The sequence below is a fragment of the Plecotus auritus genome, assembly GCF_963455305.1.
Source record: "Plecotus auritus genome assembly, chromosome: 6".
Taxonomy (NCBI): Eukaryota; Metazoa; Chordata; class Mammalia; order Chiroptera; family Vespertilionidae; genus Plecotus; species Plecotus auritus.
Window position 1 is genome coordinate 169,379,327 of NC_137773.1, and position 18,764 is coordinate 169,398,090.

At 44.7% G+C, this 18,764-nt stretch overlaps 1 protein-coding gene across 4 annotated transcripts; it reads right to left on the reverse strand.

The window, feature by feature from the left end:
• Positions 1-1,130: 1,130 nt before the first annotated feature.
• LOC308249969 (zinc finger protein with KRAB and SCAN domains 7-like) lies at positions 1,131-18,274 on the reverse strand. Of its 4 annotated transcripts, XM_080672142.1 has the most exons (7): positions 17,897-18,072; positions 12,593-13,112; positions 7,979-8,147; positions 6,235-6,326; positions 5,069-5,195; positions 3,477-4,214; positions 1,131-2,029 (listed from the first exon to the last, which is right to left on the reverse strand). In XM_080672142.1, exons 2-7 carry the CDS (start codon positions 12,992-12,994, stop codon positions 2,013-2,015), a joined length of 1,545 nt encoding a protein of 514 aa, XP_080528268.1. In that variant the 5' UTR covers positions 12,995-13,112; positions 17,897-18,072; the 3' UTR covers positions 1,131-2,012. The 4 variants fall into 4 exon arrangements, with proteins under 4 accessions (XP_080528268.1, XP_080528266.1, XP_080528265.1 ...); XM_080672140.1 differs by lacking the exon at positions 17,897-18,072 and adding an exon at positions 18,213-18,274 and having other exon boundaries at positions 1,131-4,214; XM_080672139.1 differs by having other exon boundaries at positions 1,131-4,214.
• Between the last annotated feature and the right edge of the window lie 490 nt (positions 18,275-18,764).

Genomic DNA, 18,764 nt, shown 5'->3' on the forward strand with positions numbered 1-18,764 from the left:
TCCACGGAGCTTACCTTCAAGTCAGGGGAGACAATAACCAATAAAGAAGTAGAACTTGGTAGCAAGTAAGGGGAGGAAGAGGGAGATGGCGGTGGAGCTATTACACATGAGCGGAAGTGAGCAATTGAGGCCTTTAGGTATCTGGGTCCAAGAGTGTTCCTGAAAGAAGGAACATCAAGAAGCAAAGGCCTTAAATCAGGAGGGGAGGGCACACATTTCAAACCATATGGGCTTTTGGATGTAACACACTTCTCTTGGGGAATTCATAATCTGTTTGAGGCTATATCTCTCAAGGTATAAGAAACGATGAGAAGATACTTCAAAAGTGTAAAAGTCCCTTAGCAGGTTTGACTCAGTGGATAGTGTGGGCTTGGGGACCTGGGTTCGCTTCCAATCAAGGAAGCGTACCTTGGTTACAGGCTCCTGCAGAAGGCAACCAATTGTTTCTCTCACATCGATGTTTCTCTGTCTTTCCCTCTCTCTTCTACTCTCCCTAAAAAATCAATGGGCTGAAACCTGTTTGGCTCAGTGGATAGAGCGTTGGCCTGCGGACTGAGGGGTCCCGGGTTCGATTCCGGTCTGGGGCATGTGCCTTGGTTGCGGGCACGTCCCCGGTGGAGGGTGTGCGGGAGGCAGCTGATCGGTGTTTCTCTCTCATCGATGTTTCTAGCTCTCTATCCCTCTCCCTTCCTCTCTGTAAAATATTAATAAAATATATTTTAAAAAAACATCAATGGGAAGAAATCCTTCGGTGAGGATTAAAAAAAAAAAAGTGTAAAAGTACATGGGACATACTACTACAATGTATATCGCTTTACAATTTATAGAATACTAGGTGAAATTTTATGCCATCATTTGACAGCCTGGTAAAATGACTTCCAGATATATATAACCAAAATTAACAAAGAGGTAGAAATCTAAACAGCGCAACCACTTAAGAAATCAAAATGTTGCTAAAGATTTGTCCCTCCCAATTCACTCCTCCCCAAGAATGGATCAGACCATTATTTTTACCCTTTAGAGTAATTCCCACATTATGCAAACTCTTCCAAAATACTTTGCAAAAGCCAACGAAATATTAATTTAATCTAGTTCTGTACTTTAAAAAATCACCACAAACAAATGGGTTTTATACCAAAAGTGCAAAGAAATTTCATTTATTTGGAAACTTGTCAAAAGTATTACAAAAATAAATGATATGACCCATAAAATTACACCAATAGATTTCTTTTAAAACGTGATAGAACTTAGCAGCCACTCTAATAAAAACAAAATACAGTAATTACTATAATGTGTACTATGTGCCAAGCACTGTTAAGTGCCTTACACTTATGAACTAATTTTATCCTAACATCACTATGAGGTCGCTTCCTTTTATACATGGAAGAACTGAGATACAAGGAAACCAACTGACTTGCTCAGGATCACACACCAAAGAAAGTGATGGATTCATGATTGAACCTAGAGTTCAAGGCACAAAATCTGAGTCCTTAACTACAATTCTACATTGCTTCTTCTAAAGACAGAAATAGAAGGAAACTTCATATACACTATAGAATATATATCAGAAACTAACAATGGAGTAACAGTAAGATTTCCAGGGGTACATGTAGAAGATATGAGGTCTTTGTATGTGATATTCTATGATGAGATGCCACTTCCATCTTGAAAAGCTTCTAGTCTGGTGGTGGAGAGGGGTAGGTAGATTGTGTCCAATTTAAAGATGGTTCAATTGGAGAGTAAGTTTTTAAAATATTATTTGTTAACTAGTGTATGAAAATTATTTTCTATATGCTAAAAGAAATATTTGCCATACCCAACCTCAAAGAACCTACAATAAACTGGCATGAATGTATACACATAAGGATTAAGTTGAGAATAATTTACAAGGCAATTTAACAACAGTTGCACATTAAAGCAGCAACTAATTTAAAGTACTGAGGTCAAATGAGTAAGAGGAATGAAGAAGCGTCTGAAGAAGTCTTTCACAGATGAGTTGGATCTGAAAGGATCTAGAAATGAGATTGATCTGGAAGATTATAAGGAACATAGATTAGCAAATGAGAAAAAGAAAAGGTTTTCTGAGTAGGGAATACTAGTGATGGGGTCTAGACTGGAGAAGTTTCAAAAGTAAACAAACAAAAAAAGTAAGGCCCTGGCCAGTTTGGCTCAGTGAATAGAGCACCAGCCCACGGACTGAAGGGTCCCATGTTAGACTCCGATCGAGGGCACATATCTCGGTTTCAGGCTTGATCCCCGGCCCTGGTCCAGGCACATGTAGGAACCAACCAATCACCGTGTCTCTCTCACATTAATGCTTACCTCTGTGTGTCTCCCCACCTCCCTTCCACTCTCTAAAAGTCAACAGAGCCCTAGCCGGTTTGGCTCAGTGAATAGAGCGTCGGCCTGCAGACTGAAGGGTCCCATCCCAGGTTCGATTCCAGTCAAGGGCACATGCCTGAGTTGTGGGCTCGATCCCCAGTGGGGGGTGTGCAGAAGGCAGCCGATCCATGATTCTCTCTCATCACTGATGTTTCTCTCTCTCCTGCTCCCTTCCTCTCTTAAATAAGTCAACAGAAAAATTTCCTCTGATGAGGATTAACAGAACAAAAAAAGTAGGTAAGGAGGTATACAGCCAAGACAAAGTAAAGAATGATCAGTCTTGGAGAATAACTTTATAAAATAGGAGAGGTAGAATAGAATAAGAAATATATAATCTCTGTTCTTGAAAAGCATAGTATGATCATGGTATGATCATACTGAAGAAATGAGATACATTTCTAAACAGTTGAAAGAAAAGAGAAAAAGAGAGAAGAGAGGGAGGAAGGAAAAAAGATAGGAGAGAGGGAAACAAGGAAGGAAGGAGGAAAGGAAAGGAGGGAGGGGAAAACCCAACAAGTACAAGAAACGTGTAGTCACACTTTCCCAATAGTGGAGAAGGACTGCATTGTTCCTCCCACCTCCACCTTCATGACCCAACAGACAGCGTTTAGGGAATGGCCCACTTTGATTAATGGTCCCAAGAGGGGATCAGGGTAAACATCCTTCTTATACAGAAAGCTTAATTCAAAGTTCCTTGCTCTGTGTCTTAGAAACTTACACCTAAGAACCTGATGAAGCCAGACCTCAGAGCTTCTCTCGAGTGTGAGTTCGATAGTGGTGATTAAGAGTAGAAAGCTGACTGAAGGCTTTTCCACACTCAATACATTCATAGGGTTTCTCCCCAGTGTGAATTCTCTGATGTGCAATGAGGTGTGACTTTCGACCGAAGGATCTGCCACACTCATTGCATTTATAGGGCTTTTCACCTGTGTGAAGTCTCTGATGTCGAATAAGATTACTATTCTGACGAAAGGCCTTGCCACAGTCATTGCACTCAAAAGGCTTTTCTCCAGTGTGAATTCTCTGATGGTCAATAAGATCTCTTTTAGAAGATAAACCTTTCCCACACTCGTTGCACTTGTAGGGTTTCTTACCAGTGTGAAGTGCTTGATGTCGGAGAAGATATGTATTCCGAGAAAAGGCTGCTCCACACTTAATGCATTCGTAAGGCTTCTCCCCAGTATGGGTTCTTAGGTGGTCATAGAGTTTGTAACTCACACTGTAAGCTTTTCCACATTCATTACATTTATACGGTTTCTCTCCATTATGGAATCTCTGGTGTTGAATGAGATTGGACATGTGCCGATAGGTCTTTTCACATTTGCTGCATTCATAGGGCTTTTCCCCTGTGTGGGTTCTAAGATGAGCCATGAGCTGAGACGTCTGCCTGAAGGCCTTGCCACACTCATTACATACAAATGGTTTCTCTCCAGTGTGGATTCTCTGATGGTTAGTGAGGTGTGTACTCCTATTGAAAGCTCTGCCACATTCATCACATTGATAGAATTTCTGTGCCTTCAAAACTTGATATTCTGTAGGACTACAGGACAGATTCTTACGTTCCCCAACATCCTTATACTCATCACATCCATCTTTTGTAGATTTATTTTTATCCTCACATGTTCTTTCCAAGAAATCACTTTCTAGTCTGCTCCCTTCCTCCTCTGAGGGTTGTGCTTCTAGCTTTATTAAAGCATCTTCACAGGCATTTCCAGCTTCTGGTCCCCCAGGAACCACCCCATACAGGCCTCCTGATGTCCCATCAGATGACTCTGTTCCTTTGGAAATTTCCTGCCTTGGAGGCAACTCTGAATTTTCCATCCGAGTCTCACCTGATCCCAAAAGAAAGAAGAAAAAAGCATTTCTTATCCTATTGAGGAAACAGAATCATCAGGAGTCTATTTACCTGAAAAAGCCTTCACATAAGGAATGAGGTAACAAATTGAGAACAAGAGAAAAAAATCAGAAATAGCTCAAATTTTTCTTCAAGGACAAAAGACAAAGAGGGGAAAGGTCAGTGGAGGAAGATGGATGAAGATCTATCAGGACAGAGAGATGCTAAGCTAGCACAGTCAAGTGAGGAGGAAAACTGAAAGGTCAGAGACCAAAGCTGAAATGATGCATGGAGAGAAGCCAAGCCATTAGGGGCCACAGCAACCAGAAAGCAATTGGGAACAAGGTCTAATTGAGAGGAGCCATGGGGGGAGAAAAGATTCAGAGTGAAAACAATGGGTAGCGGTGGGAGGAGATATGTAGGGAGCCAGCTGTGTTGTGTCCCTAATTCAACATAGTGTAAAACTCATTTCCTTTTGTTGCTGAGGCTCCCAGGCTCCTCAGTCTCAATGAGGCCCTGCTTTCCGAAGTCTGGTCTAGCTGGTCAGTTTGTACAGATTTCCTATCCCTTTAGCCTTATTGTAAGTAACATAACTCATCACTTACAATAACTTGAGTGCTCTCTAATCCTTATAAATACAAACTCTAACTAAACCACCCTAGCTCAATCCATTATGAGGTAAAGAGAATTTTGAAAACTGATAATGCTGGGTGATGGGCGCAGAGAGGTTCATTGTATTGTTCTGTTTTGTCTATGTTGTAATTTTTCGTAATAAAAGTTTAAAAAGAAAAAATGGAGTAAAGAAAATGTGAAGGATGCAGATGCTAAGTTACTGTGGCACAGAATCATTACCCAGTGAGGCCATGCTGCAGTTCGTTTCCAGCATGATGTTCTGGTACAGGGCTCTCTGACTCAGTGACGGATCTTCCAACTTCTGTTCAGTGTAGTCCACAGACAGGAACTTGTACATTGCAGACCCCTGCAATGACAAGCTTCTATTGCTCAACAGATATTCCCACCCTGAAGGTCGGAGTCATCAGAGATACCAAGAGCACAGGGTAAGGGCCCTGGTGGGCAAAGAGGTGGAGGAGGAAGAAGCTGGGATGACACATCTAAAAGGACAAGTACAGGGCCAGAGAGAGTCCATGAACTCAGTAGGTGGCACCAAGCTCCAAGGGAAGCAAGAAGGTTGGAAGCCAGAGGAGCAGTTTCAGAATGATCCAGTGCCCCTGAGATTAAGCTCTAGCTCAGTGGTTCCCAACCGTTTTTTGGCCAAGACCCACCTAAGCATCTCTAAAATCCTAATGCCCATCCTGTGACATATAATTCTTATTTTTTAAAAAATTAACTCTTATTCACGTGGAGAAAGCCTAAAAGGCCATTAACTTGGTCTAAACAAGCTTCCAAAGAACATGGCATCCATGAAAGAGAAAAATAAAATAAAAGAACAGCTGAAGTACTGAAGAAGAAATCACTAAGAAATTGTAAAAATAGTAATAATATGAAGAGATATGAAAAAAATAGCAATTAGCCAGTTTGGCTCAGTGGATAGAGCGGACTGTAGGGTCCTGGGTTCAATTCTGGTCAAGGACACGTGCCTCGGTTGCAGGTGCCTCCCTAACCTGGGCCCTAGTTGGAGTTCATGCAGGTGGCAACCAATCAATGTGTTTCTCTCACATTGTTATTTCTCTGTCCCTCTCTCTTCCAATCTCTCTAAAATCAATGGAAAATATCCTCAGGTGAGGATTTTTTAAAAAAAAGCAAATAAAGTTTTATAAAACATATATGAAAGAACTTCAATGCATAAATGTCACAACATATACTTATATACTGTATATAAAGTCCGTAGGACCGTAAGAAATGCAAAAAAATTCACTGTTAATAACTCATTCTCAAATTGTCCCCCCCTTAAAAATCAAATTGCCCCCTTGTGTCCCATGTTGGGAACCACTGCTCTAGCTACCAGTATTCTGTTCCAGACTCAGGAACTCACAAAAGATAGACAGAACCAAGCTCACCTGGGGCCTGACCATCTGAAGCACAGTTTCTGCTGCTTGGTCTCCTATGTTCCTCACTTGGGGAAGGGAAGACACTGGGGAAGCACAATGAGCTGAAGGAGGAAAGAAATCTATGAGTGGACAAGCCCTGCCCTTGGCTTTAATGAGGTCAGTATCCCACTGAGTGGATTCAAGAGGACCCAGGCAACTCCACAGTTTCTCATCCCTTGTCCATACAGGCGTTATCCTAAGTGTGCTGTGAATTTTCCAAGGAAAGTGAAGTAGCAGGACCCTGGTCAAATTGAAAACTGGTCTGCCAGTCCTCACTCTGTTCAACCTCTCATAAGGAAGCTATACTTCTGACGACTTCCTCTCCACATGGCTTCCCTAGCACCAGCCTCACCTGATTTCCCCCTTAGATCTCTGGCCCCGCCCCCCTCTTCCTTGTCTGCCCTCTCATTTGGACACTCCAGGAGCTCAGACAGTAGTGCTTTCCTTTCTCTCTGTCAGAGATCTCACCAACTCTCACTGTTCTAATTATGCTCTTAAGTTCTCAGTTCTTTCCTAGACCCCTTTTACAAGCTTCCAGTTGCTTGGACATTTCATTTGCTGCCCCAGAATTCTGAAGTTCAGTATCTCAAATGTGTGTTCTTAACATCTTCCTTTCCTAAGTTCTGTCAATGATTCCAGACATTGTCCAAAACCCTAATTCCTCCTCTTCTCCTATACCCCATGGATTTTTCCTTCACAATGCCTGTTGCATCTATCACTTTCCACTCCATTCAACCTCGTTCAGGCAATAATCACCTCACAGCTATTCTCCTACACTAGCCTCCTACTAAAGCTTCCAACCACTGGTCTACCCTTTGGATTAGTAATGCTCACATGTGCCAGAGTAACTGTCCTGAACTTCTTACTCTTAACTCTAAGGCCTTGTACAAACAGACCCTAGGCTCTCAAATGCAGTCCTCCTTGACCCTACCTCAACAGGGTCCAAGGATTTAACCACTTAAGTCTTTGTTTATATTCTCTACTAGGTGTCCTCCACCCTTAAAGTTTCTCCTTGAGCCCTAGCCAGTTTTGCTCAGTGGGTAGAGCATCGGCCTGTGCACTGAAGGGTCCAGGGTTCGATTCTGGCCAAGGGCACGTGCCCGGGTTGTGGGCTCAATCCCCAGTGTGGGGCATGCAGAAGGCAGCCAAGCAATGATTCTCTCTCATCATTGATGTTTTTATCTCTCTCTCCCTCGCCCTTCCTCTCTGAAATCAATAAAAATATATTAAAGAAAAAGTTTCTCCTTGATTTTTCACTATCCAACACCATGAAGTATCCATCCCTACCCACCCCAGCTCACCATTAACAAGGACCACATGATCTTGCTTACAATTAACAATGTCCACATTGCTCATTCGTGATGGCATCAAATGCCTGAGAATAGGTATCACTCATGTCTCTTATGAGATTGGCTCTTACACTATGACCGACTCTCTGCCTAGTAGGTAACTAAATGGCTCTTTGAAAGCACAGTGATGGTATACTATATACTGTTTCTGCTGCCAACAGTGCCTTTGCCACGACAAAAACTTGCTAAATACATTAATGATTAAAGAATAAGCAAAAGGGAACAGAAAAAGTCTCTACGGAAGGAAGACAGAGGGCAGGGCAATGAGGGATTCCAATAAGGTGGAGAAGTGGAGATGAAGGAAAAGTGATTCCAGAAGAGAGAAGAGAGGTGTGAGTAGACACCAGAGCCGGAGAGGCAAGTACCGGAGTGCCCATTGGGGAGGCAGTATGCCCCTGGGTCATGAGGAGGCTCCAGGTGGGCTCCACGGGCTGAACCGTTACTGAGGAGTGAGGTAGAAAGAGATTCCTCTGTTGCACTCAAGGCTGTCATCTCCTCCAAATGCATTTCCTGTTTCTGTGCTGGAGCTGAAACCTAGAGACAAGGAAATACAATTGGGTTCAAGAGACAATCCTTGAAGGTACAAAATCCAAAACCTCTAAGAAGCATCCCAGGCAAGAAAGCCAGGGAAAGGAAGAGCCAGAGTATCTTTCCAGCCCCACCAGTACAGCCTACTAGGGGAAGGAACTGTCTAAGTAGTATCTGCAGCTTGTAATCCTCATCCTTCTGTAGACCTTCCTGTTAGAAGCTTGAAGATCAGATTATATAACCTCTTTCCCTCTGTGTCAGTTCCTCAGACACAAATTGCTTTAAGAATCATCTAGAAAAAGGAGGCAGGAGAGCAATTCAGTACACTCCCTAGGACCTAAGCCTATAGAAGAGACCAAACAGAAGTACCAAAAAATTAAAGAATGATAGCTGTGTATATCTGTATGTGCACAAATAACGCTGAGGCTGAAGCAATATCCCAAAAACAGTGGCTGACAAACCTCAAAAGAGCTTCTCCAATTTCTCTCAGCAAAAGTGTCTCCTCTTCAGAGAAACCATCCCTGACCACACTGACAAAGCAAAGACAGTCACTCTTTCCAATTACCTGATTATATTTTCTACTGCATGTATTAATCTCTGTATTATCTTATTTACACCTTTATTGTATATGTCTCCCCAATGAAATATAAGCTTTTTCTCTTGACCACTAGCTCCTAGAACAATGCTGGGCCCAACATTGGTGCTCAATTAATAATAATATTTGCTGTCTGATTTCCTCTTGATATTTTGCTACAGGTTTTTAGGATTATCTGCAAACTCAGTTTTCAATAGGAACTACATCTCCTCAATAGTTTATAGTAGCCCTGACCGGTTTGGCTCAGTGGATAGAGCGTCGGCCTGCGGACTGAAGGGTCCCAGGTTCGATTCCAGTCGGGGGCATGTACCTTGGTTGCGGGCACATCCCCAGTGGGGGGTGTGCAGGGGGCAGCTGATCGATGTTTCTCTCTCGTCGATGTTTCTAACTCTCTATCATCCCTCTCCCTTCCTCTCTGTAAAAAATCAATAAAATATATTTTTTAAAAAAAAATAGTTTATAGTAAGAAGTCAAATAGAATCAGATAACATCAATTTTTAGAGACTTTGAGAATATCTCAAAGCACAGACCTTTTCTTTCTAACCGTTGCTGCTGCCATCAAACCAGCTCCTCACAATCTCATGATTACTATTTTTACCAGCATTTGGAACAGAAAATCTAAAATATCTAAATAAATCACATTTATAAGCTCATTCACTCTGCATATACATAGTACATCAGAAGGAGAAAATAACTGCTCCTTTGATAAACCATACTGGACTTGCCCAATTGGGTTACATCTGCTGATGGGAGGGAACTTGCTTCTTTACTGTATATGTCTCCAGTGTAGTGGTGGAACCAGGAGGCTCCCTGGGGTCTGTGGTGACCAGGTTCTGCACTGGGCAGATCTTATAAATGGGAGTTACAGTTCTCTTTTAAAAAACATGTTTTTATTGATTTTAGAGAGTGAGGAAGAGAGAGAAACATCGATGGGAGAGAATCAACAACGATTGGCTGCCTCCTGCATTCCCCCTACTGGGGATCGAGCCTGCAACCCAGCACATGCCCTTACCGGGAATCGAACTGGTGATCTCTTGGTACATGGGTCAAAGCTCAACCACTGAGCACAATAGCTGAGCGGGAGTTACAGTTCTTAAATAAAGCAGCTCTGGGAACTGGCAGAGGATGGACCTTAATTGCACTGTGACAACAAAACCTTGTAATTCACCAGCAATTAAACCCTGGCACACTTCCTGTTCATTATCTAGTACCCATAAATTTCCTTTCCTCACAGGCACGCAATCCCCATTCCAATTTTCATTCTACGATGGCATTCCACAGCAAGACACTAGGGGAAAGCTAGAGGCTTAGAACCTAGGGAGCTGGAAAAGTCTAGTTCCCACACTTGGTGGTAATCAGCAATAATCACATGTTGGCTAAGTCTCAGGGTCAAAGGGAACACCTACTAGCTCTTTCATCTTAGATGAGTCAATTAACCTCTCTGTGCTTATATCACTTGTCAAATGGAGGTAACGATTACTATTTTCATATTTTGTAAGCCTGCTAGAAGCTAAAATAGAAGGATATAGAAGCATTTTTCAAGTTGCATGATTCTGCAGCCCTTCAAGGATACCTTTTCAACCCTTTCCAGCCCCAATGTGCACACACGCACATGCTCCCTCCGGCTAAGCAGACTGACTCTGATCTGCCCTGACATTCCTTAACTGCCCCATGCCAAACTGCCATGAGAAAGCTTATTTATTCATTTAGCCATAAATACATATTATGAGCCTGTGCTAGGAGAGACAGCCCTGCTCTCATGTCCTTTTTTTTTTTTTTTTTGGTTAATCCTCATCTAAGGATTTTTAGATACAGTGAAAGAGAGGGAAAGGGAGACACATTGACCAGCTGCTTCCTACACACACCCCTATGGGGGTCAGGGATTGAACCTACAACCTAGGTACGTGCCCTTGCCTGGGAATCATTCCAAGACCCGTCAGTGTGTGGGCTGACACTCCAACCACTGAGCACACCACCCAGGGCGCTGCTCTCTTGTCTTTACATCAGAAAACTGACAATAGTGGCAGAGTAAAAAATGGAATCCAAAGACCCCACTCCTGGGTTCAGCTGCCCTATCAATGTTAGTCACTCTCTTGGGTTTGTGACTCGTCACTTTTTAAAAATACATATTTTTATTGATTTCAGAAAGGGAGAGGGAGACAGATAGAAGCATCAATAATGAGAATCATTGATCTGCTGCCTCCTGCACACCCCACACTGGGGATCAAGCCCGCAACCCAGGCATGTGCCCTGACCCGGAATCAAACCGTGAACTCCTGGTTCATTGGTCGACGCTCAACCACTGAGCCATGGCGGCTGGGCTGCAGTCTCTTTTTTCTGAGGCTCCCTCGGTAAAAAAGACTGAATTTTAATAGAGGGAGCATTTCCTTCTGCTTAAAGCAAAAGAAGTGAGGGAACAGGAAAATTTTCCTTCCACCCTCCTCACAAATGGCACTCTAAACAGTTCTTTAAGCCATTTGTCTTTGCCCATGGTTGGGCCTACTTGCTCTCTAGACCCCAATGATGGTTGATTTATTTCTGTGTGTTTGTTTACACAAGGAAATACTGTTGACAATGGATTTGATGATACCAAATGGGCATTGGCTAATACTCTTGGAAAAGATTTAGCCCTAGGACTCCCAATCAACTGGAAATGATTCCCTAGGCATAGATATGTAATCATTTTTTTAAAAGCACTGAGTAAAAAGTATGTGATGGTATTTGGGAAATTTTATTTATTAGTTTTTCCTGCTAAACTGCAAAGGAGTAAACATAGAGGAGACCCTAATTCACCCTGTTCAGTTACAAGGGAGCAATCTGAGACTCATCTGAAGGAACTGACTTATTCATGGTGTGATGGTTTTTTGATGTGTCAATTTAGCATTAACCTAGCTGTTGCTGTGAAGGTATTCTGTACATGAGATTAAAGTCCATAATCGGTTTACTTTAGTATCCTAGATAATTTGGATGGGCCTGACTTAATCAGCTGGAAGACCTAAAATTCAGAACTGATGGTTCCATTGTAGAAATTCTGCCTGGGACAGCAGCTTCCGCCTGTGCCTGAGAGTTTCAGCCAGCCCTTCCAGTTGGCCTGCCCTACAGATTTCAGACTTGCCTTGCTAGCTCCCATAATCACAAAAGCCACTTTCTGTCAATAATATAAATATGTATATAAATACATAAAATAATTTTCTACTGGTTTTACTTCTTTGGCTGAACCCTGGCTGATATAAATGGTCATTGAGAGAGTTAGCTCTGTGGTCCTAGAAGCCAGATTTCTCCCTGTTATCACAGTTTTGACTCTCCAGCTTTTCCTCTAATCTTAATTACCTTGGCTTTAAATTTGAGAGGTCCGAGGAAAAATTGAAATTAGAGGTAAAGAGGCAAAAAGACCCTAAGTGGTTTAGAAAGCTAAAAAAGGGAAAAATGTTTATGAAGCCCCAAATGTCACCTCTCATAAGGAACCTAAAGGGCAGGAAGAGAGAGAATTGACTCTGAGAAGACCGAAGAAGGGAGTAATGAGAACTTCTCAAATGAGGACCCATGTTATCAGCATACCTGAGGTTTATCTCTGCTCACTATGTTTCCACATTCTAACCAATGTGCAGATCCTCTACTGCCCGGAGTGCTGTGTGGATCTCCAGGCTGGAGCTGGGCTCACAAAACACTATTTCACAAAGTGATTCACAGCTTGGCTGCAATCTGCATTTCCGTTTATGGCTTGGAGCGTAAACAGAAGTGTATGACTGGCTCAGGAATCCTAAGAGCAAACCAGTCTAGGGCCTAAGGAAGGGAGAATGCCTATTCCCAAGCTAACCTAAGCATTAGAGAATGGTTCTAGATGCCAACTACTCACCTTTCCTGATCCACCACTGAGGTGTCTCTGGAAATCCTCCACCACGGCCACGGCTTCCTCGCCACTCTGGGGGTGATGCAGCTGCACCCAGGTCCGGAGCTGGCTAGGCAGGATGCTCAGGAACTGCTCCAGCACCAGCAGCTCCAGGATCTGCTCCTTGGTGTGCACCTCTGGCATCAGCCACCAGCGGCAGAGCTCCCGAAGCCGGCTCAGCGCCTCCTGGGGCCCAGACATCTCATGGTAATACAACTGCCTGAAGTGTAGCCGGAAAATTTCACAAACAGGAGGGTGGTTCTTTTGGAGACTGCAGCCTTGCCCCCAGGTCTGGCTCCCTGGCTCCTGCTTCTGGAGCACAGCACTCCCCGGGATGAGACCTAAAGTTTCCCTGCCTGGGGTGGCCATTGTGACCCCAAAGAGAAGCCTGTTCCAGCAGCAGTTTGTCTGATTTAAATGATGGTCTATAATTCAGGTCCCAGGAGCTGTTTTTCAAAGTTGGGATGTAGGGTGAGGGGAGTGGCACCTACAGAAACATAAGAGAGAAATCAAAGTCCTTGAAGTGTTCAGGCTGATAACAGACCCTCCACAAAGCTCCAGAAAAAAAGAGAGCAAGCGCACAACCAGGGCAGTCTAAGCATCTTTCCAAGTGACTTACCTTCTTAAACTTTCAGTGGCTCCCTAGAAGATAAAACCTAAATATCGATACCTAGCACTCTCGGCCCTTCACAACAGTCTTAGACCTCTGTCCTAGCCACACTCTCTCCCACTCTCCCCAGGTACCCAGCATAGAAAGATAACAATGATCTTCAATTGTGGGAAATGCAAGATGATTCAAAGGGCACATAAGAAAACACTAAGTTATTATTTAACTCATATTTAGTGCATGTTTTATAATATGCATTAAATTTGTAAAATAGCACATATCTTTAACTTACAAATAAACCTATGCTGGAAGTGTATGCTCAACACTCTTCTACTCTTTTATATTCAGCTAGAGATGCACAATAAAGTTGAGACTAAAGCTCTAGAGACACAGCTAAAATACTCTTTCCCTGTTTGGATTTTTCTTCCTTCTTTAGAGCTTTTAAAAAAAAATACGTTTTTATTGATTTCAGAGAGGAAGGGGAAGGGATAGAGAAAAACATCAATGAGAGAGAATCATCAACTGGCTGCCTCCTGCATGGCCTCTACTGGGGATCAAGGCCACAATCTGGACATGTGCCGTGACCGAGAATCGTAAGGTGAGCTCCTGACTCATGGGTTGCCACTCAGTTACTGGGCCACACTGGCTGGGCTTCCTTTCAACTTCTGACAAACTCCTATTCATTTGTCAAGACCCAAATGCCATTTTCTCTTGAAGGCTTTCCTGACTGCCTCATACAGGAAGAGGGCTGGCAGCCTCCTTCTCTGACCCTCTCACTAGAACACTGTACTTTATTTTTTTTTTAAATATATTTTAATTGATTTCAGAGAGGAAGGGAGAGGGAAAGAGAGAGAAACATCAATGATGAGACTCATGGATCGGCTGCCTTCCACACGCCCCCCCACCGGGGACAAGCCTGAAACCTGTGCCCTTGACTGGAATTGAACCTGGGACCCTTAAGTCCACAGGCTGACGCTCTATCCACTGAGCCAAATCAGCCAGGGCAACACTGTACTCTAACTAGTTTATATACAACTTGACACTCACACCCTGCAAACTGCTGGATGGCCACCAAAGGAAAAGAACCTGATGGAGTCAGACAATGTCAGACCTTTTCTGTCCTGGCGGGTGTGGCTCAGTTGGTTGGGCACTGTCCCGTGGACTGAGAGGTCGTGGGTATGATTCCTAGTCAGGCACATGACCGGGTTGTGGGATTCAAGTCCCGGAGGTGGTCATTCCATATGGCTGGTATGGGAGGCAACTGATTGATGTTTCTCTCTCACGTTGATGTTTCTTTCTCTAAAATCAATGAAAGAATATCATCTGGTGAGGATTGAAAAAAAAACACCGAAAAACATGCCCTAGGTGGTTTTGCTCAGTGGATAGAGCATCAGCCTGTGGACTGAAGGGTTTCGGGTTCAATTCCCAGTGGGGGCCGTGCAGGAGGCAGATCAATGATTCTCTCTCATCATTGATGTTTCTATCTCTCTCTCCCTTCCTCTCGGAAATCAATAAAAAATATATATATTGGAGAAACCAAGATGGCGGCATAGGTAAGCACCTAAACTGCTGCCTCGCACAATTTCAAAACTACAACTAAAAGACAGAACGGACACCATCCAGAACCACAGGAAAGCTGGCCGAGTGAAAATTCTACAACTAGAAGGAAAGAGAAAAGCTCACAGAGAATTGGAGGTACAGCAAAGGGTCTTTGTGTGCACAGAGAGGAAGGGCGGCTGAGAGCCTGGCTGACTTTCTCTGGCGGAAGGGGAAAGGAAGCCCCCGACCACAATGAACCCCAGTTCTGACTGCACGGAACCCCAGTACCGGGTGAAACCCTGTGGACCCAGGCTCATACAGGGGGAGTCTGGACTGTCAGGTAGCGAGAAAGGCACCCGGAGACTCGGAGACCCGGGGGAGATCCGGGGGAGCCCCGGCAGGCAGGGTTCTGGAGTCACGCGCGCCAGTGTGCACAAAGGCTGCGGAGGTTGCAACAGGCTTTCCCTAGCAGAAGGGAGTCCGAAGCTCCTGACTGCACTGAACCACAATTCTGACTGCACTGAACCCCACTTCCAAGCGAGCCCCTGGGGACCCACGCTCTTACGGGGGGGAATCTGGACTCTCGGGCAGAGACCCGGGAGCCGGGGAAGGCAGAGGTCTGCAGGCGCGTGCAAGCCAGTGCGCACAAAGGCTGCGGAGGTTGCCACAGGCTTTCCCTAGTGGAAGGGAGTCAGAAGCTCCTGACTGCACTGAGCCCCAGTTCTGACTGCAGTGAACCCCAGTTCCAGGCGAGCCCCTGGGGACCCACGCTCTTGTGGGGGGAATCTGGACTCTAGCGGAGACTCGGGAGCCGGGGAAGGCAGAGGTCTACAGGTGCGCACGTGCGCAAGGGCAAGGCTAACTGGAAGCCAAGACTGTCTGCTCCGCCCTGAGACTCCACCCCATCCAAGCTGAGCACAGAGGCTATTGCAATTTGGCAAGTCTAATCCTATAAGGCTGTCTCCAGCACCGAACTTCTCCCAGCATAGACACAGCTGATCCTTACAGCCAACTGGCCTGGAGGTCAATTCCTCCCAGTGATACCAACAACAATCAAGACTTAACTACAACAAGGCTGTACACACAGTCCACAAAGGGGTGCACCAAGAGTGTCCACCTCAGGTTAACTGGGGAGGCCAACCCACTGGGCCATATAGGAAACCTAGCACACAAATCTACCCTACCAACTCAGGGAAGCAGTGAAAATGCGGCGTCAAAGAAACAGATCACAAACGAAAGAAATGGAGGAAAACAAACGACTGGATATAGAATTCAAAACCACGGTTATAAGGCTTTTCAAGAATAGCCTAGAAAAGGCCGATAAATATAATGAGACCCTCGAAGATATGAAAAAGGACCAACTAGAAATTAAACATACACTGACTGAAATAAAAAATATTATACAGAGACCCAACAACAGACTAGAGGAACACAAGAATCAAGTCAAAGAATTGAAATACAAAGCAAAAAACACTCAACCGAAAAAGCAAAAAGAAAAAAAAATCCAAAAAGTTGAAGATAGTGTAAGAAGACTCTGGGACAACTTCAAGCGTACCAACATCAGAATTATGGGGGTGCCAGAAGAAGAGAGAGAGCAAGATACTGAAAACCTATTTGAAGAAATAATGACCGAAAACTTTCCCCACCTGGTGAAAGAAATAGACTTACAAGTCCAGGAAGCGCACAGAACCCCAAACAAAAGGAATCCAAAGAGGACCACACCAAGACACATCATAATTAAAATGCCAAGGGCAAAAGACAAAGGGAGAATATTAAAAGCAGCTAGAGAAAAACAGTTAATTACCTACAAGGGAGCACCCATACGACTGTCAACTGATTTCTCAACAGAAACTATGCAGGCCAGAAGGGAGTGGCAAGAAATATTCAAAGTGATGAATAGCAAGAACCTACAACCAAGATTACTCTACCCAGCAAAGCTATCATTCAGAATTGAAGGGCAGATAAAGAGCTTCACAGATAAGAAAAAGCTAAAGGAGTTCATCACCACCAAACCAGTATTATATGAAATGCTGAAAGGTATTCTTAAAGAAGAGGAAGAAGAAAAAAGTAAAGATAAAAATTATGAACAACAAATACATATCTTTCAACAAGTGAACCTAAAAATCAAGTGAATTAAAAACCTGAGGAACAGAATAATCTGGTGAATATAATAGAATCAGGGGCATAGAAAGGGAGTGGACTGATAATTCTCAGGGGGAAAGGGGTATGGGGGGGTTCAGGAAGAGACTGGACAAAAATCATACACCCATGGATGAGGACAGTGGGGGGGAGGTAAGGGCAGAAGGTGGGGTGGGAGCTGGGTGGAGGGGAGCTATGGGGGGAAAAAGGAGAAACAATTGTAATAATCTGAATAAAGATTTATTTTAAAATATATATATATATATATTAAAAACACACACACACAAAAAAAAACCCAGACCTTTTTCTCCTTAATCTACCTTCCCTAGAAAACCTTCCTGATCTTGATCTGCCCAGGCTTAAGTGTGGTTATTGCCTCAGTGAGGCCACAGTACCTTTTTCATTCAAACTTCTCCTAGAGCAGTACTGGTATTTTGGGGTTTACATGACTGTCTCCCCCACTTTCTGGGTGGACTCAGAGGGCAGGGCTGGTTTCTAGTCATCTTTGCATATGTGTGTACATGGCACACAGAAACACATTTGGTAAACAAATGAATGTGGTTCATTTAGCTAATACTGAAATAGGAGGAAAACTTTCATTCAGTTTATATTAGGGTAAAACTTTGAAAATCAGCACTTTAGTGGTAACTAGGGCATCTGTGCTCTGCTTCCAATTCCAATTCTGCAACTGGGTACCCTGGGTAAGCTACTTCTCTCTAGGTCTCAATTTCTTTATAAACGACGAAAATAACCTGTTAACTCCTGGAGCCCATACATAAAGCATGGCCATTTCCCACTTCCTTTACTGTTCCGAATGCTCAGCAGCTTATCTCATCTGGATTTTTGCGTGTCCAAGTCACACTCCACGTTTGAAATCCCCGCAGCGTCTGACCCACTTTTGAAGCTTCGCCTTGTGTCCCAGGGTAAAGCTGGCAAAACACCTATCTGCACTTTGCGCTCGACCAGGCGTCTGCGACGCCGCTCACCTGTCCACGTCTGCCTTGTTCATCGCTGCACCCGCAGGGGCCCGGCTCCGGGTCGGGCAGAGCTGGTCAGAGGAATGCGACCAAGAGAAGGCTGCTTCTGAGCGCCAGAGGGATGGTACCGCCGCCCGCTGGAGCGAAGCATGGGCCTGGCCAGCGTGGCCGACTTGGGCTGTGGGCGGCCGCGGCTCCAGTCTAACGACCCCGGGCCCGGCCGCCCCTCGTTCCCCTCCCCAGGTAGCCCCTCGTTCCCCTCCCCAGGTAGCCCCTCGTTCCCCTCCCCACGCAGCACCTCGTTCCCCGCCCCGCGTCCACTCACTAGGAGTACCGCTGCGGCGCCGCCTCGGCGCACAACACGGTGGTTGCCTGCAGAAGCAAAAAACAATGGCCGAGCCGGAAGCGAGAGAGGACTCACTTCCGGTCGCCCCAGGAACCCGGAAGTACCGGCATTGAAGGTGGGCTCGCGCGCGTCGCTGCAGCCGGGAGGGTGGTGGCTGCTCGGCTGCCGGGACTACTGGCTTCCAGGCCGTGCCAGCCTCCGCGAGGGGAGCGGAGCGGGGCCTCAGGCTGCATTTGCGGTACTCAGACCATTCAAGGTCATGGGGACCAGACGCACCCTAGCTCTGCCCCTTCCCCTCTGGGTGACCTTGGGAAAGATACCCAACCTGTGAGTCTTGATACCCAACAATCTAGAAAATGCAGAGCACAGTGTGCGCCACATGGGTCTATGAGCACTGAAACGGGTAACAACAGACACCACACGGCAAACGGCCTGGCACATCCGGAGCCTTCAGCCAGTTATTATTATACTGTAGGTCAGCAGTTTTCATCCGATGTGCCTCAAGAATTTTTAAAACATGCAATACTTGAC

What these genes read in the sequence shown, in the direction of transcription:
- LOC308249969 (XM_080672140.1), bottom strand. Translation starts at nt 12,994, where the DNA reads ATGGCCACCCCAGGCAGGGAAACTTTAGGTCTCATCCCGGGGAGTGCT. An exon ending in TCAGTGGTGGATCAGGAAAG is followed by an intron (nt 8,148 to 12,592) that starts GTGAGTAGTTGG and finishes CCTTGTCTCTAG; the next exon opens with GTTTCAGCTCCAGCACAGAA. An exon ending in TTCAGATGGTCAGGCCCCAG is followed by an intron (nt 5,196 to 6,234) that starts GTGAGCTTGGTT and finishes TTGTCATTGCAG; the next exon opens with GGGTCTGCAATGTACAAGTT.